This window comes from Pelodiscus sinensis, chromosome 8 (genome assembly GCF_052426305.1).
Source record: "Pelodiscus sinensis isolate ZL-2025 chromosome 8, ASM5242630v1, whole genome shotgun sequence".
NCBI lineage: Eukaryota > Metazoa > Chordata > Testudines > Trionychidae > Pelodiscus > Pelodiscus sinensis.
This window is the reverse complement of record NC_143059.1, coordinates 43,708,829-43,734,739: the sequence shown is the minus strand read 5'-3', so window position 1 is coordinate 43,734,739 and position 25,911 is coordinate 43,708,829. Positions and strand designations below refer to the sequence as shown.

Below are 25,911 nucleotides of genomic sequence, written 5' to 3'. Positions count from 1 at the left end.
ATTAGCCTGGATCTTATAAATCAAGACAGAAATGTCTGCCACTTCATTGTTCTGCAGTCCAGGTAGAAATCCTAGGTGTCTTGGAAAAGAGTTCACACATTGAAACCTCTCCAATTTTCAGTTGTAGATTCTACTTTTTGTCCTTCCATATCCACTCTTGTTCTTCTTCCCTTGCCTACGGTTGCTGCCAACTTTGTAATATTTAAAAAAAGGACATTCCGGTAGAAATGTTTGAACCTCCACCATGCCACCTCTTTCCACCTCCCCTCTCCCATGCCCTGACTCTGCCTTCCTTCCCCTCCCTGCTTCTCTCCCCAGAGTCTCCTCCTTGGCTCTGCACCCCTATTTTCCTCCTTCTCCCATTGCTATACTTCCTCTTTTCCTCCACCCACCCATCCAGGTCAGTAGAGGCTCCTCTTTGGACACAGGTGGATGCAGTGCCAGCTGAGTTTGGGCTGGTGCAAGGAATGAACCGATGCCTCCTCCACCCACATTCACAAGATGTTGGATGTCTGATCAATACATCTGACCAAATGCTATCAGGTCCCCTTTTCAACCAGATTTTTCAGTTGAAAACTGGGCACTTGGCCACTCTGTCTGGCTCTCAGATACAATTATTGAAATTAGAGAAATATTTAAAAATAGTCAGCTTTGTAAATGTATAGGACAATAGAAATATTATATTAGTAGTGAAGTCTGTCAAACCTTTTCTGAGGCTTTCGAACAAAAGGAGCTAGACTCATCAGCTATGATACTCAGTGACTATGCAGGGAAAGTTTTGGGGCAGTTGAAATACAACAATACAGGTATCGTGTGCCTAAAGATCATGCCTATGTAATTCAAAAATGTATAGAATATGTATTCTATCACTTGTTTGTTAAACTAGGTTGGCGTATTTCTCTTCCTTTTTGCTCCAGCTCTGTTTGCAGACCGGAATGTCTGCGAAGAGTTACTAATGTTGTGCAATGCAAATTGATTGCTTGACATTTCACACAAGAACAAGTTAAGACTTGCAAGACTTCATTTAGATGCTAGGCCAATAAGTCAATCTGAGTAGTGAAATAAATTGCCAGTAAATTTCCCAACCACAAGTGTATTATTTGATTACACCTATGGTGTAATGCCATTCTTTCCCTTGCAGGAAAATTTTAAGTAGTTTTCAAATACTTTTGGATGCTTCAGTTTTCTCCAATAAATTAAATCAGATTATTACCAGAGGAAGTTTTTTGAAAAAACAAACACAATCGTGCTCCTAGGTATACAGTTATCCTATAGTTTGTTTCAGCAATTTAATATCAAGAATGTAGTTTATATTCTACTACAGGTTGAACCTGTCTAATCCAGTATTTTCTGTGTTCTGTGCTGTTGTTTAGCTCTAATTTACCCCTAAATGTCTTGTAAGAGCCCAACAAACAGTGAAAGTGTTAGTAATGCTTCTAGACAATATTGACCTGTGGTTCAGCAAAGTCTCTGATTTGGCATTGGTCAGGTCCCGAGGGTGCCAGACTAAATAGGCTCAAGTAGGGATGTTAGCATATAGTCGTTAAAAATGATTAACCAATAAACTTCGGCTTATCTGTTAATCCAAACAACTACATTACATTCTCCACCCCTCTCCCCCACCCACCCCTGCTGCCTCTGTGTAAGAGGAAGTAAGGTGGAGGAAGGTGGAGCCAGCTTTTAAGCATTGCATGCCCTGGAGCCATCTGCCCACCCCTGCACTGCTGCCTCTGAGAGAGGCAGCAGTGTGGAGGGTGAGGGGGGCAGATGGGAGCCAATATACAAGGGGAGCCAGCTCCATGGAGCTGCCGTCTCCTCCCCCATTCTGTCTCCCACAGAGGCAGAGGGGGAGTGAGTTAGGCAGGAGCTGGTGCTCAGGGGGAGCTGGATTAAAAGGAGGGGAGGGGCAGAAGGGATGCCAGTGCAGCCTCTGTCTGCTGGGAGCTCGGGCTCTCTGCGAACAGAGGTTGCTGCAGTGGATCATCCTCTATCTGTGGCAGACCTGGGCTCGCAGTGGATGGAGGCTGTTCCATGAAGCAGCCTCCGTCCCCTGGGAGCTCGGACCCCTTCTCCCCCTCCACCCCTGTGCAAACAGGGGCTACCACCATCCTGCAATACTGCCTCTGTATCAGCACATTGACTGCTAGCCCTGCCCCCAGGGGGTCATTGAATAATTGTGTAACTGCTCAAATTTGCTGCAGTCGCAGGCTTAAATGACATCTAACATACCTAGTTCAACCTGTATTTAGCATTTTTATTTGAAGACTAATTTTCTGTCACATGTAGTGTAAAATGAATAAAATATTCACATATAATACAATATTTCAAAGTAATTACTAGACTTAAAAAAAATGGACCCATTACGTTATGTATGATATTGAGGGACTCTCCTGCAAGAAAATATGCTGGGAAGTTATGGCTTCCATACTAATTCTAGGTCACATTTCTGATCTCAGGTATATCAACAAATTCCAAAATGGATGGAGTTTAGATTTCAGATTTTATTCTCAATTGTACTGTGCAATGTGATTTAACAATTGTGTAATCCTTCAATATTCATAATCTAATTCCAGTGCAATTATAATGGAAGGAAGTGTAGGTTTTGTGGTTAGAGGAAGTGTGGTGTGAGTCGTCTTGGGTTCCTGATACAAATTTGTGATAGTCTCCTACCCCATGCTTTGTGAAGTGTGGCTTCTGAATATAAATATGCATAATTTGTAGATGCTTTAAACAAAATGTCCTGTAATCTATCCGCTATACAGGCAGTCCCCGGGTTACGTACAAGATAGGGACTGTAGGTTTGTTCTTAAGTTGAATTTGTATGCAAGTCGGAACTGGTGTCCAGATTCAGCTGCTGCTGAAACTGACCAGCGACTGACTACAGGAAGCCTGAGGCAGAGTTGCTCTGCCCCGGGCTTCCTGGAATCAGCCTCTGAGTTTCAACAGGCTGAATCTGGATGCCAGTTCCATACAGATTCAACTTAAGAACCCCAGGCGTCCCCAAGTCAGCTGCTGCTGAAACTGATCAGCAGCGGCTGACTTGGGGACGCCTGGAGCAGAGCAGCTGGGGTGCTGCCGGGTTGGTCCAGTAGCGCCCAGAGCGGCGCTGCGGGACCAACCGGCAGCGCCCCAGCTGCTCTACCACAGGCGTCCGGAGAAAAGCCTGATCTGCGGAGGGAAGGTGGGTTCTAGCCGCGCCCCTCCCCCCTCCCCCCAACAGACGAGGGAGATGCGGGCGGCGGACCGAGATGCACCGCGGTCCTGCTGCCCGGGTCCTCCGCAGCTTTGCTCCGCGTCTCCCTGGTCTGCTGGAGACCAGCAGACCAGGAAGACTGGGAGCAAAGCCTCTGAGGACGCCGGCAGCGGAACAGTTGCGGCACGTCTGGGCTGTCTGCTGCCCGCGTGCTCCGCGGCTTTGCTCCCCGTCTCCATGGTCTGCTGGTCTCCGTTCGTAACTCAGGGACTGCCTGTAATGTTAGTGTGCTGGAGCTGTATAACCTATTTTGGTGCATGTATCATTCTTGTATGTAAAGTTAGAAATATAAGTATGGGTACATCTAAACTATATCCCTCTTTTGAAAGAAGGATGTAAATTAGACATATCGAAGTTGCAAATGAAGCCGAGATTTGAATTTCCCACACTTCATTTGCATAATCATGTCATGGCATTTTTTTTTTTTTTTTTGAAAAACACTATTTTGAAAGTTAAGCCGCCATCTAGACATCATTCTTTTGAAAAGAAAAGCCTTTTTTCGAAAGATCCTGTACACCTCATTTTTGAAAGAGGGCAGGGGAAGCCAATTGTTCTCCTCTGTGAACCTGGCAATGACGAATTGGTGAGGGTGAGGCTGAGGGCCTATCCCTCCACCCAGGTTGTGCTTCCCCTTGTTTCCCATTCCCATCACATTCCCACCAGATTCAGAGAGAGGTTTCAGGTCAGGGGGAAGAGGAGGCAGAGGCCACAAGAATATCTTCACTTTGTACCAACTACAGCAAACTTGAAAGGAAATGATATGACTGAGAAGTGGTGTCCTTGGCCAGTTCTTTTTCAGTGATCAGTTTAGCATGGAAAATATTTGCTTTTTTTTTTTTTTTTTTTTTTAAAGGCACATATTTTGCATAGTTGACCTCTTTGTCATGCTTTCCCACAAGATTCCACCTGAGGATTATGTCATGCTACTCCTATGGACATTGTTATGGTATAACACTTGATGATTTTTTTTTTTACTTGAATGTAACCAATACACTACAAAAACCATGTATGATTACTCCCCAAAGACTTCATAATCTAAATTAGACACAATCTAATGCATTATGTATTTAAATTTCATTAATAGGGGATAATCTAGGCTTCTTTCCATGGACAATTCGTTTCTGTGGTAGAAATCCTATAGTTTAAATGTGGAAGGAGAAGGTTCTTGGAGCTTTCCAAGAGGGTTTTGCTATGTGTTTACAGGGTTGAACAGCTAATCTAAATAAGCACACCTTTCAGATGGTGTGTGTTGAGGACTTGTTATAAATAATTTGTCCTTTCATAACTGTAGCTCTAAAATAAAATGCTTTAAAAAAATATACTGAGTGCTACAGATTCGGATTATTTTCAGAAAATGGTTATTCATTATTTACAAGAAGGGCAAGTAGGTACCCAAGTTATTCCCACAAGTGCTCTCCATGTTGTTTTTGTCCTAATCACTGCTGCATTATGAAGCTTTAGAATTTATATAAATTGTTAGAAGCATATTAAGTTCATCCCATTCCATTCCATTCTGGATCTCTTGAAATGTGTTGAGCTAAATAAAGCTCCCTTGTCTTGATAAAAGTGGCTTACTCCAAGGAGAGGAACCAAAGATGCCATTTGGCTGTGTGAAGTTTGTCTTATTTGTTTTTTTAAAACTTCCTAGAATTTCTTCATTGGTTGTCCCAGTTGCTAATGTTTCCCTAGGGCCTTCTGCTCCACACATAATCAGTTTATTTAATATTCTGACTTTTAAAAAATATTTTGTAATATTCTTGGGTTTTTTGATTCAGTAATTATTCAATTAAATGTATTGTCAAAATCTATTGTGTAAATATGCTTACATTACTGTCTTCCTGAATTTAGTAGCATAGCTAGGCTGTTGTAAATCTGCTAATTTTGAGGAAGTCTTGTCTGAGACATGTTTTATGGAACACAATGGTACAGTGTGTTGCAGGTTATTTGGTATTTTTTCATGCATACAGAAATGCATAGAATAATTTTTATATCTGTGATTCTTTAATGGGTATTAATCTGTCATTAAATGTTGAATATTCAGCATGTCCAAAAAAGGCCACTCCTCCTCTCTCCCCTTCTCCCTCCCCCAATCTATTGCTGTGTTCCAAACATGATGATATAAAAAGGCAAAGGATTTGCCTTGTTCCTTTTTTATTTTTATTTGTTCCATTTCAGCATAAAATCATTTTTACTTTCAGAAATGAAGTATCCAACATCAAAATAAAGAAGTTTTGCAGCTTGATATCTTATGCTGTTTACTGGTTTATAATCCAGTCTATACAACTTGCTATAAAACCAACTTCTAGGCTAATAGAAAAAAATTATTCAATGGAAAAAAAATGTGCTTTACAGCTGAAAGTTCTAGTATACCAGCAGCAAGCACATGGCTACAAATTCAAGCAAAGTTAGTGACCTAGACTCTCTGGTTCAGAAGATTGTTGTTCCTTGTTTATTTTGCAGTTATTACTGTCAGAGTGGGATTCATCCCTGTGTTTTGAAATGCAGTAGAGTAGTGCTGGGAGACTAGCAGGAGTACAGAAATGATTGTTCTCCTTATCGTGTAATACATGTTTTCGATGTCCATGCTTCTTGTTCTGTGTACCTTTTCACCAACGATGTCAGTGTTTCTCATCTTATCACAGGGATTCTACCAGGCCATCAATGATCCTTAGTACACATTGTGCTTTTTCTTGGTTATGTAGCACTAACTTTAGTCTGTGCCAACTTTAGCTAAGTGCCATGAGAGATTGAATAGAGCCTGTCCTTGATGTTCAGCTGCAGTTTCTCCCAGGCCTGTCAGGAATCTAATGTGAGGACCATAAAATCTTCCCATATTCTTCTGTCTTGCTATTCACACACGTTAGGAGGGTCAAAAGCTTTTGTATGCAAAATGTATCTGATATAAATTTGAATATTAATTCTCAGACATCATAAGAAGAAGGGTTATAAGCATGCAACCTGATAATTCTTTTTATCAACATGCTTTTCCATAATACTGCTAAAAATAATAGTTCAGCTTTTGGACACTAAAAATAACGCTGAAGTATGTCTTTTGCTTTCAGATGCTGCTAGAATAGAAGTTATCTATATAAAATGAATAGGGATATGGCTTGTTGTCTTACTGGTGAATTGATAAGTTATTTAATAACCTATTTATACTTCATGCAGGCACATATCTATTCTTTGGGTGCAACCCTGAAAGCAGCAATTGAGTATGTGACCGAGCCTGAAACAGAGTCAGAGTTTGAGCAGGATCTACAGACTCTTCTGGAACAAATGCAAGAAGAGAATCCTGAAGACAGGCCAGATATTGAGGTAAAGTATCCAACTATGATTTTAAAAACAACAAACTTTTAGTAAGCTAGCCTTTTCCATGCCTGTATATAAGAAACAGACGAGACTTTTTTAATGAAGGGTGTCCAGATTGTATAACTGACCTGAAGTGTCTTCTGAGTTAGACGTCGAAGAAAAAGGAAATAATTTTTCTTTGTTATAAATGTAGAGTAGTGGTTCTCAAACTCTGTCAGGACCTCATTGTGACCCACGCTGCTGTTTTAATGTGGTTTCCAGGGCTGGCATAGACTTGCTGGGGCCTGGGTCTAGAGGCTAAAGCTGAAGCCTGAGCCCCATCACTCGGGGCTGAAGATGAAACCTCCCTTCCCCAAGGGCCAAAGCCTAAGTGATTCAGTCCTGGACAGCAGGGCTCACATTATAGGTCAATTTGGTCTCCTATTGGGGTGTTGGTGGGCATAGGTTTTGGTGCCCCCCTCCGCCCCCGGGGCGTGTAATAGTTTTTGTTGGCAGAAGTGGGTTGTGGTGCAGCGAAGGTCTAGAACACCTGATGTTGAGAAGAGACTAGATATTACTTGATGGTAATTGTAGGTCCCAGAAGTTTGTAAATGTAAAATATGCACCTTTGCACATTATGGGGAAATGCTCTCTGCCTGTCCTTCCCCCCACAGCATCACTGGCCATGACTCCTGGCCACTGTGAGCAATGGAGGGGGTTCCTGCAGAGTTGTCCCCTGCAGCATGCAGAGCTGCTTCCTCCCTCTCCCTCTCCCTCTCCTCCCCGCTACCCCACAGCCACCTGGCAGAGCCCACGGGACAGATCTATCTTATGGACCATAGGTTCTCCCACCCCTGATCCAGATGAGTTGATGTACTTCTTGAAGGACCTCTGATTACCTCGAAGATGAGAACCACTGATGTGTAAGACTTTGCAAAATGATGTATTCAGAGAATCTGTATGTTGAGTATTCTTTCCTTTACTCTTCGCTATTTTGTGTCTCATGAATAGTTTTTGGTGTAATTCTGTGGTCCCCAACACGGTGCCTGTGGGCGCCATGGCACCCGCAGAGGCATTTATGTGCCCACACCGGCTTTTTAAAACTACTTACATTCACCCCTGCTTAGAGCAGGGTCGGCAGCCTGGGGCCTGCGAGGGCCCGATGCGGCGCTTTGGAGGCTTGAGTCCCGCCCCCACCGCAGCAGGCAGCCCGCGAAGGTGCTTCAGTAGCTGGAACAAATCCCACACTGGTTGGGTCTGGCTGCAAGGCAGCAACAACCCCTCTTCTTCCCCCCTCCCCCCACGCAAAACAGTTGTGGCAGGACCCTTTGTGGTACAGGAGCTGTGAGTCGGCAGGGAAGGATCCCTCATGGCTGCTTCCACCCCCCGCACAAGCCCATTGGCCGGACCTGGACAATGGCAGCTGCGGGAACCTACCAATCCCCAAGCACGTGGCCAGGCAGGTCCTGTGGGAGAAACAGGAGAACAGCGCGTCTCGCTTGTAAGTGTCTAGCCCCCCAGCTACTCCCACTCCAATATCTTCACCCATAGAACTCTCCTCCCAGACTCTGCACCCCAATCCCCTGCCCTGAGGCACAATCCAAACCCCTGGCCTGACACCCCCACCTCCAGTAAAATGTCTGGTATTTTCAGTTTCTCATCTGGAAAGCCACTTGGGACATTCTTCCCCTGCCATGTGGAAGGGAGTGTGAAATTTAAAGGTGCCATGATTTTTGGGGGGGGAGGTGTGCATTTTTTGCTCAACATTTGGACATCCCCCTCCCTTCTTATTAATGCAGAATTTTGTTTAAAAATGAATTACAATATAATTCAAATAATTATCCAATTAAATAACGTTTCTATCATATTTACCCAATTCACATTTAATAGGAAAATAGCCTTCAATTTCATATTTGATGCCTTTTTTTCTATTTTTTCTCCAAGGGGGGGGGGGGGCAGGCGGCACACAATTCACATTCTTCCTCCTGCCATGGTGGGGATGGGGAGTGTGAGATTTAAAGGTGCCATGGTTTTGTTTTGTTTTTGTTTTTTTGGAGGGGAGGGTGCTTTTTTTGTTCAACAATTGGACATCCCCCCCCTTTATTAATGCAGAATTTTGTTTTAAAATGAATTACAATATAATTAAAATAAAAATTAGAAACTTAATTTAGTTGGATATCAACTTTACCCAATTCACATTTAATATTCACACCAATATTTAAAAAGGGCTCTAGAGGCGATCCTGGCAATTACAGACCAGTAAGTCTAACGTCAGAACTGGGCAAATTAGTCGAAACAATAGTACAGAATAAAATTGTGAAGCATGTAAAAGAACATAATTTGTTGGACAAAAGTCAATGTGGTTTCTGTAAAGGGAAATCATGGCTTACTAATCTGTTAGGGTATGTCTACACTACCACCGTAGTTCGAACTAGGGTGGTTAATGTAGGCAACCAGAGTTGCAAATGAAGCCCGGTACCACGAGGAGTAACGGTAGTTGGGAATAGGAAGCCTAATCCGAACTACCTAGTTTGTGCCGCGTGTAGGAGTCCGCGTGTACGGAGTCCGAACTAGCGGACATTTAAAAATGGCGGCGCCCGACAAGATGCAAATGAAGCCCAGGAAATTGAAATCCCGGGCTTCATTTGCAACTCCGGTTGCCTACATTAACCACCCTAGTTCAAACTAGGGTGGTAGTGTAGACCTACCCTTAGAGTTCTTTGAAGGGATTAACAAACATGCGGACAAGGGGGATCCAGTAGATACAGTATACTTAGATTTTCAGAACGCCTTTAACAAGGTCCCTCACCAAAGGCTCTTGTGTAAATTACATGGCCATGGGATAAGAGGGAAGGTCCTTTCTTGGATTGAGAACTGGTTAAAAGACAGGAAACAAAGGGTAGGAGTTAATAGTAAGTTTTCAGACTGGAGAACGGTAACTAGTGGTGTCCCCCAAGGGTCAGTCCTGGGACCAATCCTTTTCAACTTATTCATAAATGATCTGGAGAAAGGGGAAAGCAGTGAGGTGGTAAAGTTTGCAGATGATACCAAACTGTTTAGCATAGTCAAGACAGAAGCAGACTGTGAGGGACTCCAAGAAGATCTCACCAAACTGAGTGAGTGGGCAACAAAATGGCAAACGAAATTTAATGTGGATAAGTGTAAAGTAATGCATATTGGGGAAAAATAACCCCAACTATACGTACAGTTGGATGGGGGCTAATTTGGCTACGACAAATCAGGAAAGAGATCTTGGAGTTATTGTGGACAGTTCTCTGAAAACTTCCACACAGTGTGCAGCGGCGGTCAAAAAGGCAAATAGGATGCTAGGAATTATTAAGAAAGGGATAGAAAATAAGACACAGAATATTTTACTGCCCCTGTATAAAACTATGGTACGCCCACATCTTGAATACTGTGTACAGATGTGGTCTCCTCACCTCAAAAAAGATATTTTGGCCTTGGAAAGGGTTCAGAAAACGGCAACTAAAATGATTAGGGGTTTGGAACCGGTCCCATATGAGGAGAGGCTAAAGAGACTGGGACTTTTCAGTTTAGAAAAGAGGAGACTGAGGGGGGATATGATAGAGGTATATATAATCATGAGTGGTGTGGAGAGGGATGATAAAGAAAAGTTATTTATTAGTTCCCTAAATAGAAGAACTAGAGGACACCAACTGAAGTTAATGAGTAGCAGGTTTAAAACTAATAAAAGAAAGTTCTTCTTCACACAGCATGTAGTCAACCTGTGGAACTCCTTGTCAGAGGAGGCTGTGAAGGGTAGGACTATAATAGAATTTAAAGAGAAGCTAGATAATTTTATGGAGGTTGGCTCCATAAAAGGCTATTAGCCAGGAGATAAAATGGTGTCCTTGGCCTTTGTTTGTCAGAGGCTGGAGAGGGATGGCAGGAGACAAATCGCTTGATCACTGTCTTCAGTCCACCCTCTCTGGGACACCTGGTGCTGGCCACTGTCAGCAGGCAGGAAACTGGGCTAGATGGACCTTTGGTCTGACCAAGTACAGCTGTTCTTATGTTCTAATATGAAAATAGCCTTCAGTTTCACATTTGACGCCTTTTTTTGTTGGCGTCCGCCACACTCTTCTGAAAACATGAATGTGCTATTGGCCACAAAAAGGTTGGGGACCACTGGTGTAATTTGTGTTTGCATTAATTTTCTATTTATATAGTCCAAGAATACCAGAAGGGTATTATAGCTTGGGTTATAACTTGTTTTTTCTTTACCAGTGGGTCTCAACTTGTTCAGTATGAAAAGGCTTTAGACCAACCTTTTTGCCTGAGGTCAAGAGATATCTATCTATCGTTTGGACAGATTCTGTCTCTCTCATTCTGTTCCGTTCGTTATGTTCACTTGCCATTAAGTCAGTGGAAAACACCTGTGATTCCCCTGCTGGGGATCATCCAGTCACGGGGCAGTCCTCTTTGGCATAAAGCTGGGATGGCCGGTTCCTATATCTCTTTCCCCACAGCAGGCACAGAAGTGATTGGAAGATACATTGTGCTTTCAGCTATCTCAGGATGACATGTGGCCCCTAAGAGTTAGTTGGCAACTTACACAACCTAGGTCATTCTCCAGACTGCTCAGTGATGGACTAGTGCAGAGAATCAGAGGTGTGATCGGTTGGTAGTTCTCAGTGCCTCCTTTTTCTCTCCTCTCTTTGAGGTGGTTTTGAATGGAGCATGGAATCCAATCCTTTGCAGGTAGCTCCCAGACTCAGACTAACCCAGTGGTTGGCATCCTGCGGCCCAAGAGTCACATGAAGCTCATCAGGGATCTCTGTGTGGCCCATTTTGTTTACAGTTGCCCACATGCAGGGTTGCCAGATTCCACTGGTTTCCATCCATGACTTTTTTTTTTCCGATCTGTAATTACTGAAGTGACACACACAAAGCGAGGGCTCATGAAATGAGGTGTGTGCTAATTGAACACAACACTAATTGTGAGTTGTGAGCTCCCTCTGCATCCAATCAAAGCACTGCTATGGTTCAACCCTCACACTCCACAAATTCTAGGTACACAAGTGCAGTCAGCAAAACTACCCTATCCCAGAAGACTGTCTTGATTGTGACAATCTTGTGGTTCACTGAGGTAAAGGAGGGCCTCTCGTGTGGCCCACTCACTAGCTAGGTTGCTCATCACTATGCTATGCCATTTGAATGCCTACACTACTGTTCCATCCAGCCTGGCGCATAAGCAAACAATGAGTCAACCAGAACCACTTTCTTCCCTCCTGATGTTATGTAATGTGTGATCAGAAGGTGAGTGAAAGCAGCTGCTCAGAGCCCTCCTGGCACACACATCTGTACTGTTCCTGTGACTGATAGCAGTGGGATGCAGTTGTGAGGGTTGAGCTCTCCATCCTCCCCATAGTGACAGCCAATCTGTAATCAAATAAAAACTTTTATATGAACACAGGCAACAATTTAGGGCAATTGTAAAATAGTGGAGTTGACTTTAATTTTGAACCCTCAGAGTAAATGATTTATGTAAAATTTAATTTTACAATAGTTCTCTATAGCATTTTTTCCTAAGATTTCTTATATCTAAAATTGTGATATAACTTGAAATATAACATTAAATAATTTTGTAGTAGCTCATGCTAGAAATAAATGAATGTAAAGTTAACAATGTACTATACGTACAATATATTGCAAAATGATAAGAGTCCACAGGGTCTACCTGTTGGCAGATTCCAAGGTGCTCTGTATAACAGTGATAATTTTAAGCGAAAAAGCTTGGATAATTTATTTACCTTAAATAACCAGTAAATGTTTTAACTTTAATTGTCTATAGAGTATCATATCATTATGTGAAGAAAAATTGAAGTTTACTTCCTCAAGTAATATTTGTCGAAGTCTATCTGCTGTTGGAAGAAGGGTGCTCTCAATAGAATCATTTGGTACTTTTCAAGGTAAACTTAATGTATTTCAGATTAAAATAATATTTTTCAGGAAGTCCTAATACACGCTTAATCAAAGAGTGTGATCTGCAAATATTATATTCTGTCACTGTACTTGTTTCTGTTGCTTAGAAAATAGAACCTATTTAATAACACTTGCATCAAAATATATGTGGATTGTCTTTTATTAAGAGAGCCAAACATTCAGTGAAAATAAACTTCCACTGAACAGTTAGTTTTCGATTCTGATTTATAATGACTTTAAAATGTCCTTTCAGATTAAAAATGAGATGCTCAGAATCTTTTTCTATAATGTAAAAGGGGGAGGGAGGGAACAAAACCCTGCAAAGCATAAAAGAAAAGTTTTAGAAAACATGAAAGGTTTAAGCATATTTTTAACGTGCACCTCTGTTTTTGCATCTAGACAGCTGTGATAACATGTGGAAGGGAAAAGTGTGTCAGAGAAATGTGGAATTTAAATTATACACAAACGAAAAAAACAACACAGAAGGTGATTCCTCTTCAATGGAAGATATGACCTCAAGCTATCACAGAGCATCTTCTGAAGCTAATATGGCCTTGAATGCAAGAGAATGTGGTTTAAAGGAAAAGCAAGTTTATCTGGATAATGAAAGATGTCAACATGCACAACTTGCAGCTCAAACTAGAAAGAGCAAAGAAGAGGACAACCATGTATTATATAATGAAAGATGTGCTAACATATTTTTGGAGACCAAACCATTTACTAATGACCTAGAGAGAAATGGTTTTAAAAAAGGTTGTTTGAGAAAAATGAAAACTTTTCCAAAGCTACCACTTGAAGTTACAGACACGAATAATGTTTTAACATCTCTAACAAACAATGGACTTCTGATTCATAAAAAACAATCACTAACACATGACTCGGTACATCTAGAAAATAATCAGGTCGATTCAAAGAGAAAACTTAGTCCATTCAATATTAATAATCCACCAAGAATAAAACCAAAGAATTACCAAGTCTCTGATCTTCAATTAGATGCATCTTGCATATGCACGCAGGTCTCTGGCATGTATCATGAAGAATATATGCCATCTGTTAAGGATAAAAATAAAGTTTCTTTGGCATGTAAGCATATAGAAGAATATTCTCAGGCTACCTCTGAAACTCAACATACCAATGACACATTAAAAATCTCAGATCAGTCAGCTGCTGGAACAGAAATAGTAGACAATTATTCAGCACGGGAGGACTGTATTGAAACTTTTCAAGGGTCAAATAAAAATTGTTTATCACATCTTAATAAGATGACTTCAGTGTTATCAAAAAACAATAGGAATGGATATGGGTCAAGCCTAATTAGTTCTCCAGAATTGCTCAATATTGTGAGGAGTACAAACAATAACGAAAATCACTGTGGAAGCAGAGAATCAGAAGTCAAAAGTAATGAGCAGGTAGTACAAACAAAATCTTCATTATATAGTTGCTGTAGTCATTTATGCGGAGAGGAAATGACTTGAATATTATGTGTTATCCTTGTCTTTCCCCAAGTTAACCTAGCTTTTATAAAGTAGGATCTCACAAATCTGCATGCGTTAAAATTCACATAATGAATTCGGTCTGTCCCTTTTTCTCACCAAAGATTTATAGGTAAGATGTCAAAGTAAGGAGTCCTGATTCTGAAGCCTTCATCATTTTAACATTTTTTCCAGGCTATACTTCTGTATGCTCACTAGTATGTTACAAAGTGGCAGCATATAATTTTAAATTAAAAACCATTTCTTGGGATAAAGCACGAAGTATATTTTGATCAACTATCTTTGGGGGTTGTTTTGGGGAAGGTTGGGTTGCTTTTGTGTTTCAGGAGGGTCATATATTTACTGACTCTCAAAATTCACCAAGTCGCAGTGAGCCTTCCAGGCATTAATAAGAATTAAGAGTGCTCAGGTGAGCTCCTGGCTTCACTCCTTTTTGTCTTTTAAAGCCATATGCATATTTAAGTTTATTTCAGAATTGTATAAATATATTGTATTCATCTTCCATTCTTAAAGGCCCATCTTTATATGTGCTATGTTACATTTCATAGTATGTATATATTATGTGTATGCATAATTGCATTCTGATACATTGACCAAAAATGTTTAGCTTCTAAGAAAAGCCAAAAAAGGGATGGAGTGGTGGAAGGAGAGAGTTGATGCTATTAGTGGTGTTTGCTAGACAATTGGTGCAACATTGACTACTTTTTGAAAGTTCTCAGAGTGGACAAGTTTTAGTCTGATTAGATGCTTTTCTCTTGTGTCACACTTGAACAAACCATGGAATAGGAGAATTTGTGAATATCTACTCGTGCTGTTTAAGCTTCTCTGGTTATGCTGTAACTTGTACAGAATGAACAGCATGAAAGTTCTGTCCACGCTGGATTTGCATAATTTTGCCTAAAATGGAGGTTTCCTTTTAAAAATTAAATCCAATAAAATTATGTAAAGAAAAGATTGATCAACCTGCCTGCCATAAGAGTCTCTGCCTTATATCAGGTCTCAACTTTCAGGTATCTCCCCCTCAGCCTGAATAGTGGCAAATAACAAACAGATACCTAACTGAAGTGTATGTGATACAGCTAGGCTTCTGCGTTATCAAAAAGGAACTCCATCTTGAAGACTTTATACCCTCACTTACATCTACACCCCCACATTGTTCCTGCCTACCAGGATCACAGTGCAAGCATGGACAAACTCCATTGGGTTCAGATTGCAGGGAATTCTTCTAACTACAGACACAGTGCCCCTGTGTTCTGTTCTAACCCCATGGATTTTTCATTTTCTTTGGCTTGTAAGATATTTGTTGCAGGTAATTATTTTTATCTGACCTTCTGTTATTTCCATTTATTCTGCTTACTCTTTGGGGGATGGGGGAAGTCAAATAGATAATCAATCTAATATCTTTGTGCATGATGCAGTGATTATCAATTCCATTGAGTTTCCATGCACCTACTTTATTTCATAGTCATACGTGTGTGTGTGTGTGTGTGTGTGTGTGTGTGTGTGTGTGTGTGTGTGTGTGTGTGTGTCTCTAGCCTGCTCCTTCTGGACACAGATTTAATAAGTGTTTTTTACCTTTCACCTCCTCTCTTTCAGTGAGAAGTAGTATTTCCCCCACCACCACCACCTTGAATTCAGATATAAAACTCTCATTGTACTCTCATAGGGTAAGGATTTCACCCTGGATATTGTCTTAGTTAAGAATTCTGCATAAAATTTCAGGCTATGATAAATGAATACTTAATGCTCAAGAGACCCTATTAAAATCCAGAAGCTCTCCTAGGTCTGTGCCTAACATAGGATCTAGAAAAAAATCTACTACTGGCTTAAAGAAAGGGCCTTAGTGTGATAAGTTTATCTCACAGGAAGTTCTAGCTTTTTTGCAAACAAGATGTTGACAAAGGCATTGTCACATGTTCTCTGAGGTGTTGTGGTACTGCTCTCCTAAAAGAGCACCACTGACATTAATTTTTGTCCAAAACAATTCCTTAAAGTTCTAAAATTAAGTTGCCTTCTTAAGTAGATGTTTTTCACCTATCAACTAAAAATGGAGTCATGGGCTCTTTGTAAATCTTCCTTTTAAAGGAAGGTTTTTTAAAAGCTAGCAACTGTCTTTCTGTTTTTAGTACCAAATGTATTTGTCTTCTGCAGTTTCCAATATATGGTAGCCTTTGCCTACAGAATCTCCTCCCCGTTTTTTTTTTTTTTGTTTTTTTTAATCTCTATTCTTAGAGTTTGCAAAGGGGTATGACGCCTTTTGTGTGTAAGTGCCACACCTAATTTTTTTCCCCACGTGTCCTGAATCTTATGTGCTTTTTCCAGTGAGGCCAAAAGAGACTCTAATTTCTATAGAACACTTTTTTTTTCTTGGAATTGAACACACAATTTGCATGTGAGTGTTTTTTATTTACTGCAAGGGAACAAAGAGGGGATATGAGAATGTACTTTGCCACCTTTTCTCCTGAATAGGTAATGTGTATGTGAATTGATCTGCAAAGCTACTGTGTACTAGGCATTATATAGTACATATACAAATATCTACAAATACAGTTTTCAGTAGAACTATTCTAGCCTCTCCAAGTATTCTCTAATTATTTAGCATTCCTTCTAAGTCCCATCTAATTTGTGATTAACCTTGTCCACTCTGGAGAATAGACAGTTATCCTCGGAGAGGAAAACCCCTATCTTTCTAATGCCCTAACCCTGCTTCTGGTGTGCTTATGGCTAATTGGCAGTACTAAAAATGCTCACTTGCTAGTGTTGTGCTTCTGCAATGTATATTGTAAGGGCACTTAGTGATAGCTTGTCATTCCATAAATAAATATTTACCACTTCAAGGTTGAGTGGGGATCCTTTATTTCTCTAACCAATTTCATTCCAATCATGTGTATCTCATGCTTTTAAACGGTTTTTATAGAAATACTGTCGCTTTCACACCGGAGAGCCACTAACAGGAACCTTGAGTTAGAGGTTTGTGCTCCAAAATAGTCTATGTTCTGTTGGTCACTCATATCAGTCAAGTGTGACAGAAGTGAAAACCCACTTAGAGAATGACACTGACCATTGGTGGAATATCATTTAAAAAAAATAGTCTGTTTCATCGTGCTCTCTGACAGGACTAATATGTTACTCATTGCCTGATTATGGCTGTTTATAAGATGCCAGCATATGTTCACATAATATATTATTACTCTTGGCATAGAAGGCAGACATAGTATAGATTATTATTCACAGATGTTTGGGTGTGTAAAACTGTGATCAACAATGAGTTATAAGAATATCATGAAACATGTTTTCCTTGTTTTTTTTATCAACATCATTAATAGCCAAAAGTTATTGCTGCCTAGAATGCATATTAATCTATAATATACCTTCACAGTTCTCATCAAAGATACTTTGAAGAAAATATTTCCTTAAACTGGTCTTTGTAAACCGCTTTTAACATGAAAAGTTTACATTCCCAAAATATTGGAAATGCAAGAATTTTGCACAGACTTGTGCATATAAATATATGGCTGGTGGTGCAGTACTATAAATATGGGGCTGGTGGATAAAGTTGATATCAACAAGCTAGCTAATTCAGTGGTGCTACATGCTCTGAATATACTGTCTTTCTTAGACTTCATTTGCTGGACATCTCTAATGGCTATATCTGAAAAGCTTAAATAGGCTTTTAAAGAAAAAAAAAAAAAGTCCCACTGAATTCAGAGGAACAACAACATGAGAGTAAGGTTTAGTCATATGCTTAAATTATTTCGTGATGTGGGGTAAGGATGTTAAAGGCTACTCGACTATCCAATAAGCAAATGCTTATTGGATAGTCCAGTTGACTAGTTGATTTCCCCTCCCCCTTGCTGCCTCTATTAGATAAAGGCAGGAAAGGGGGTGAGGTACTTCAAAGTACCTGAGATCTGTGTGGTACTACCCCTTTGAAACGCTGCCTTGGCATTTCAAAGCAGTAGTGCCACATGGAGCTGACTCCAGGCTCCATGTGGTGCTACCCCTTTGAAATGCCGTGGCTGGGTACTCCCTAGCTGACCCCAGGCTCCCTGCAGCATTTCTGTGGAGTCCCTAGCTGATCCTGGGTTTGAGCGGCGCTGCCACTTTGAAATGCACGAGCCCCCACTGGGGACTTTTTTTTTTTTTTTTTTTTTTTACATTTCAAAGCTAGTACGCCATGTGCAGCCTGGGGCCAGTGGGAAGTCCTGCTGACTCCGGGCTCCACGTGGGTGCTTCTGCTTTGAAATGTACAAGAGCCCTCGGGGTGGGGGAGGTGCATTTCAAAGTAGAAGTGCCCTTGTGGAGTTCGAAGTCTATAGGACTTCCCACTGGCCCCGGGCTGCACGCAGAGTTCTGCATTCCTCCTTTGAAACGTACAAGATGTGGCAGTACCTATCTCCTTTGAAATGTACATCAACTAGTCAAGTAGCTGATGGAAATTCCATCGACTACTCGACTAGTAAGTTACCATTATTTAACATACTTAATTTGGAGCCTGGAGTTAAAAAAAAGAAAAAAATTGCCTCATAGCAATAACTAAGAAAGGCAACATTGCTTCCAAAGTAAACTTCCTTTAATTGGACTCAGTCGAATGGTTATGCTCAAACAAGAGCATGGAGTATTTTCTGACAACATGCATGGTCCTCCTTCTTAATAATTTACACAGGGAGTAGGGACACTCAAGCCCTGATAGCAGCCTTCCTTTTCTTTCCTGTTTCCCTTCTCTCCATAGTGACAAACTTTTGGCATTGCATACCATCTTAGATAACCATTGTCTAGCATTCTATGGAATACATCCAACCAGAGGGGGCAATAACAATATTAGGTACAAGTTGAACCTCTCTAGTCTGGCACCCTCAGATCCTGACTAGTGCCACACCAGACAATTTGCCAAACCATGGGAGGTCAATATTGTCTAGCAGTATTACCAACACTTCCACTGCTTACTGGGCTCTTAGAAGACAGTTAGGGGTAAATTGGTGTTAAATAACAGGACAGAACATTAAGGACTGGGACTGGAGGCTGCAAACAAACTTTATGGGACTGCGGGAAACTTGGCCACACTTGTGATAAATGGACATCCAGCTAACTAAAATCATGCCAGACCCTGGATGTTGCTGGACCAGCAGGTGCTGGACTAGAGATGTTTAACCTCTAAGAAACCAAGGTAACCTCATGATGGAACTACAGGATCCTCTGTAGTCAGTACATTAATACTCCTAAATATCTACAGTCTTTATTTAATCCCTTTCCCCAAAACTGAGATCTAGGACACTTGCCAGAGAAATGTTACTCAGAATACCAAATAAATAATGCTTGTCTGCAACTTTTCTTTTTCCATCCCTCTCATGTCTATTTTTTTCTTATTTTTCTTCTTTGTTACCTTATTAAATTCTACTATCCTGCTGTATTCAATGTTCCTTTGTTTCCTTCATCCTCCCTCTCCTTCTCCCTGTATGTAGTGAGAGCATTTAGGATGTTTCTGCTCCCCTACTAACTTGTGTGTTTCATATTTACTCTCTGCGTTATTTGAGCATTAAGGGTGGAGGCTGTTGCTGTATATGAGCATGGGGAACTAAACCATCTTCCTCCATCCCATGCCAGCGATTCATTAGCTCCTTGATTTGGTAAGAAGCACTCGATATGTGAAGTAGAGGAAGCAATCTGGGTACAAAAGGAGGAAAGGTATTATCAGCTTTCTGTGCAGAAGCTTTGAGTTCCTTTCAGAGTTGCAGACTGCAACAGCCGGTGGTATGAGCTTTCGTGGGCACAACCCACTTCTTCAGATGATGCCATCTACATGTTTTGTTAGTCTTTAAGGTGCTACTAGACTATTAGTTGTTTAAGTTTTTCCCGTTACAGACTACCTCAGCTACCTCTTTGAAGCTTGTGTGGCTTAAGTTAAAATAGCTTATTTCAGCATTTGGCGCTGTCTACACAGCAGGAAGTCAGAGGAAGAGCACTCATCCTTCAACTTCCCTTACCCCTCGTAAAATGAGGGTTACAGGAGTTGGAGTAAGAAGTCTTCCAGCTCAACATTATTTTGACCTTGTCGAAATAACTGCTTGTAGTGTAGCAATGGACTTTATTATTTTGGAATAATGGTAGTCACTACAAAATAACACTGTTGTGTAGATGTACCCAGACTGTCTGAGGAATTTCTTCAACTCTGGCAGTTATCCCATGGCTGAATTTGAAATTTTGAGATTGTATTTTAGTTTTAAAGACTTTCTCCAGGAGGAAGTCATAGGCACAGTTCGGGGTCAAGTCAGAAATCTTACTCCAAAGCAACTATTCATAAATTATAGCCTAGGAAGTACTAGTGCCTACGAAGAAGAGTAAATACTCTTTTGTGTTAGTACAGTAGTATTCCTTTACACTAGTGTGATGGCCATGTATAAATATCTAGCTTGATTAACAAGCTACAACTTTTAGTTATGCAGTATGCCACTGGTGTACATTTAAGTTGTCAACAATTACTAAAAATAATAAAATGTTCTACTTACACATAATCCTGACATTTTTTGGTTCAGTGTTATGTAACTTGTTTCACAGAAGTACAAGAAACATTGATGAAATCTTTAAGGTAAGATCTATATGCTACTGTTAAGATAGAGCAGCAATTCTGATCTTTGCAGTTCCTGCACAGGAGTATTCTTTAATCCCACTCCTGCTATTATGCCAGTGGTCCTATGGAACCTATGGGATCCCAGGCCTCCTGCAGGGCTCTCCATGTGTCTCATGCAGGACTCTACCAGGCAGTGTCTCTTCTTTAATTACTTCTGTCATCATGCTGCAAAGAATCTTTATGTAGTGATAAGCAAGAAGATTTCAAACGGACCAGCTCTCCAGAAATACATTTCCCACCCCCGTTTCTGTTAAAGCTAATTTAAATTTAGTTTTTTTTCTGTGTTTCAGACATTTAGAATCAATTTATCTTGTAGTTGTGCAAAGGTTTTTCTATGGGAAGTTACCAGTGACATTTAGTAACAATAAATGGAATAAAATGTCTAAGCCCAATGCCTTTAAAATGTGTTCCTTTAGTTTAAAGTACTTTTTATCCAAATGTCAGATACTTTTACTTTTAGAAATGTTTGTCTTATAACTTCTTTCCCTCCTATTTTATTTTCAGTGCATCTCTCTGAAACTACTTTTGTCTCGGTATGGTAAGCCATTGAAAGACTATGAACTCTGGGCATTATGTCATGAATGCTTATTTACTCTGCAGACTTACCTAGATTATCCAGGTATTGCCTTTGTGGCTTCTAAATACTCTAAATGTATATTCACTGTTTAGTATCTTGCATAAATTATTGCTGAATATAGATCAGGATTTTTCACTGCATATGTCAATTTAAATGTTTCTTCTACAACTCAAATGAAACCTGAAATCTTAAAATATTGTGGTTAATTTCAGTTAGAGGCTGTGATTTTAAATTTTTAGTGCACTTGGAGTTAAGGGGGTGTGTGTGTGTGTGTGTGTGTGTGTGTGTGTGTGTGTTTTGGTCTTTTAGTATGTCGGAGGAAATACATAAAGTGATTAATTTCCTTTGGTGAGAATCTGTGCTTTACCTTTAACAAGCACATGGAAGACTCCTGTATGTTCCAGCATCCTTCTGGGATTACATAGTGTTGGATCCCCACAGTGTTGTTTGCTGAGGCTCTCTCTCTTCCTCTTCCCCCTTCTCACACATGTCCCTATATCAGGCTGTAATGGGGGAATCCTCCCACAGCTGGAACCTGGACATTTAAGACCCCTGTTTACTACTGTGCCCTCTGGCATAAAGAGGTTGCAGTGAGGAGGAAGATTTCATGTGTGTTCTCCTGAATTTTAGTAGGAATGTTGAACATATTTCATCTGGCTTACACTAATGATAAACAATTTTAATATAAAGATTTTTTTTCCCCTTTGCTTTCTATGTTTTAAAATTTTGCCTGAGGATACTAGTTAAATCAGTAGTGAATAAATATAAACATATAAGTAGTAAAATATAATAATTCATATCATTTTAGGATTGTGTTCATTCAGCCATTTTATCTTTTTATAGTATTAAAATTATTAAAGGAAACTAGCTATAAAAGTAGATGTTGTGTCTGTGCACTTTAAGCTATACTGCTCTTCAACTAAACATTTGATAGCTGTGGTGAGTCAGAGAAGATTTCAGCACCATAGTGCATGCCCCTCATGTTTGGAAAGACTCCAAATTACTGCATAGAATGGGCCAGATTCTAACTTAATATGCCTAGGAAACCTCTACTACTGCGCATATACATGCATCCAGAGAGTGGCTGTGTTTCAAGATACTGATGCAGTTTGCATATCTGAGATTTTAACTTTGTCTAGCATTTGAAAATTAAAAACTGTTTAATATTACTGGTTTGTATCACAACTTTAAGTGGGGGTATCCTCCCTTCATTCTCCAATCTTCATTTTGGGGTCTTCTGTCTTTCAGTGTGAAACTTTTTTGAGCTAAAAATTGTTCTTCAATTTAGAACCATTCTGATAAGGAAAATGTATTCCCTCTCCCTCTCTGTATTTACTCATTCTAGAACAGCTTTATTTCACTTGATACTTACTGAAACTATTTCTTACTGGTTTTTTAAGACCCCCTTTCCCTCCACATTCTTCAGAATGAGTCATTGTACCCATTCTTGAGTCTTTTTAAAATGTATGAATTTTTAACCTACTTTGTCTTCATTATGGCAGTAAAAGACTGACAGTGTAGAATAATGACAGATTAAATGACAATAGGAAACTGACTGGCTTGAGTGACTGTTAATTTTGAGACTTTAAAATATAGCTTTCTGTAACTAAATTCATTTTAACCAAAGCACCTTTTTTCTTTTCAAATTTGGGAATGATTATTAATTACAGGATTACAAAATATATCTGATTGAAGCATATCAGGCCTGTTACAACCTTTGAGTGGATAGCATTTTATTATACTGTTTACTCTGAATGTGCCCACCCGTACCTGAAATCCATTTTATGAAAACCTATACAGTGAATGGTACTGGAACAACATATTCTGTTTTTGTATTAGTTTTTTGAATGAGGGAGTTAGGTATATTAAATGTATATACATATTATAGGCCTTCCTCAGATTAACTACTTTGATTTTAACCTGCCTGACTGTCAGAAGTTCAAAAGCCAATAATATATCTATTTATTGTGTGATGTTATGATTAATCAATATTTATATTCTATATGCTCATCATGTTCTAGTTAATTTGTAGGATTTGGAAAGTATAAGATAGATCTGTATTTAGAAGAACTAAGTATTAGATATGAGTAAGGCAAGCTGAAATGTAAGGGCTTGTAGACTGAGGCCTGGAAGACTTTAGCTATTTTGGGCCTTGGAGACAAGAAATAAATGTGACCAAGAAATAACCTAGTTCCCTAAGATTGTGGGAAAAGGAGGTAGCAGCTGTTAAAATGGCAGAAAATTACCCAAATATTAATATTAGATCATAAAAATACTGTAAAGGAAACATGGGTCTTCACCACAAGATACAGATTGTCCGTGCTAATGAGAATTAAGGGGATTTACACAGTCTATAGAAAATTGGGGTCCCTTAGGTTTCCTGGGACACAGACCAATAAGAGAAAAGAAGGTTGAGACTTTAATGGATGTATGCAGAATGTAGGTGTAGACAGAATCACATAATAAAAAGAAAGTACCTAGAATGGGAAAATGAAGGTCCCTGTGAGGGACGCCAGCTAGAACCATCCATATACTGATGGTCAAGCTGTGAGATCCATCAAACCTCAACATTATCATTAAGGATATATTACTGTATTTGTAACTTGTGAATAGGCCTGTGTAGAATTTCTATATACTTGGGCAATCATAACTTGTCTTACAAATTTTATTAAAGTTACAATTAAAGACAAGACTAGACCGGGGTAGGCAATAATTTTTATGGGGCGAGGAAATTGGTCAAGGACCACACTCTTCCATGATATTAATGGAGGAGGTCTGGGATGGAAATTGAGTTCAGGAGGGAGCTTGGGTGAAAGGAAGGAGGGTAGGGTCTGGGAGGGAATTTGGGTGAAGGAGGCAGTTGTGACATGAAGCACTAGACTGGGGTACAGAGGTTTGGATTGTGACCTAGGGCAGCAGGGAGTTGTGACCTGGGGCAGAGGATTGGGGCGCAGGATCTGGAAGGAGGCATGGGTGCAGAAGGGGAGGGAGAGGGATTGGGTTATGTGGGATGGGGGGCAGGAATGAGGGGCAGAGCGTTAGGAGGTGGAGGGACTGGAGTATCAGAGGCAGGCAGTGACTGGGAGACTTACCTGGGTAACCCCCAGCCAGCAGCCCAGCATACTTGTGAGGCAGCTTCCCTGCCTGCCCCACTTCTGCACAGGCTGCAGGAGCTATGTGCACAAATAAATATGAGTCAGAGGGGTATGGTGCTTCGTGTGCTGCCTGGTTTTCAAACGGGCAGGTTTCATTGGCCAGAAATCAGTCAATGTGACTGTGCTGGGGGTGGGGACAGCTCATGAAGCCTGGCTGGGGCTCCCTGCTGCATCTGCAGGCTGGATCTGGTGGCTTGGCCAGCCTCATTTGGCCCACAAGCCGTATTTTGCCCAGCCCTGGACTAGACTTTGTGAATATGTTTGTGGTCACTACCCTTAGTCTTTGGCTTCCTAGAAAGACTAGCCCTAAAGAAAGTAGCAGAGGTGACTTTCACTCTATTAAACCTAAAACTGTAGCTGCCGGAACCAACCTCACACTAGAAAATTCACTTCAAATAAAACAAAAGGCTATACTATGCTGTCCTATGTGTAGGCTTCCCTTCTTGAACATATTTATAAAGCCACCTTTTCTTCCTTCAGATCCCTTATTTTCCAGATAATTAGCTAATTAAGAATGAGGTAGCTCAGCTGCATTTAAAATACCCTATACATCTTTGTATTTTGAGCCTAATCATACACTGGGATCTGGTATTATGGATCTCTGCATGCACAGAGTCCTTTTTTTGCAAATTTGATTATTTCCATTCCTCTTATCTTTTGTAGGCTTCATGCAGAAAGATTCTTTCCCCCTGCAATCTGATCCTTGCAGAACTCCCAATGATTTCAGTGAGGCTCCAGGATTGGCTTCCATGGATCTGATTTCAGGTTCAGGGCATTAAAATCTAAACTTGTTAGAGTGTATATAGTGCAAAGAGTTCCTAGTCCTAATGGTGATTCTGGGCAGTGCCTCAGTTGTTATATAATAAGTAATGATCCCCACTTCCCAGTCCAGGAAAGCATCCCTCTTCAGGACAGTATCGAAGGATGGGACTGTGTACTATTGAAGACAATGGCATTTAAGCATTAAGTTAATCACAGGCTAAGTGCTCTCCTGAGTTGAGGCTAATAACTCAGTTTCCATGCTGTACTGTCTTAACTTGCTTTTCTTGGATTTGTTAATGGCTTTTTCACATTTTTCTCAGATCATATTCAAACTTCTCTCTTTTTTTTTTAGAATGTATATCATGTAAATTTATTGTCCTAATACTTTTTTTCATAGGAAAAGGCTTTATTTGATGATTTCCCACTGGGGCAGAACCACATTAATCAGATGGCTTATCATATCCAAGTACCTTAAGATGGTCTATACTTTTAAGAACTAAGAGATGAGGTCTTGCCCATCTGTTTTCAATGGTTAAGTTTTTATAAAATGTTCTTACATTCTTAATGTTAAATATAGGAAAATTAGGTTCTTCAGAATTCATCTTAGTTAAAATATTTATGTATCAAATATATTTTTAGAGTAGGGTTGAGGGTCTAATCAGCAAATGCTTATTATGCAAGTGAGAATCTTCTGTAGTGAGCCTACTTGGATAAGTAAAGCTACTTATGCACAAGTGTTTGCTGGATTGGACTTTAAATATTAAAATTCCCAGAGGAGTCATGAATCTGTCTTGCTACCAAACATTCCT

General features: G+C 40.2%; 1 protein-coding gene across 1 annotated transcript in view; it reads left to right on the top strand.

The window, feature by feature from the left end:
* The window catches only part of KNDC1 (kinase non-catalytic C-lobe domain containing 1), a 98,550-nt gene that overhangs the window by 22,774 nt on the left and 49,865 nt on the right, over positions 1-25,911 (top strand). The window contains exons 4-7 of the mRNA XM_006121025.5: positions 6,422-6,568; positions 12,357-12,474; positions 12,887-13,896; positions 21,113-21,227. Coding sequence (XP_006121087.4) covers positions 6,422-6,568; positions 12,357-12,474; positions 12,887-13,896; positions 21,113-21,227 — 1,390 coding nt within the window. The remainder of the gene's footprint in view (positions 1-6,421; positions 6,569-12,356; positions 12,475-12,886; positions 13,897-21,112; positions 21,228-25,911) is intronic.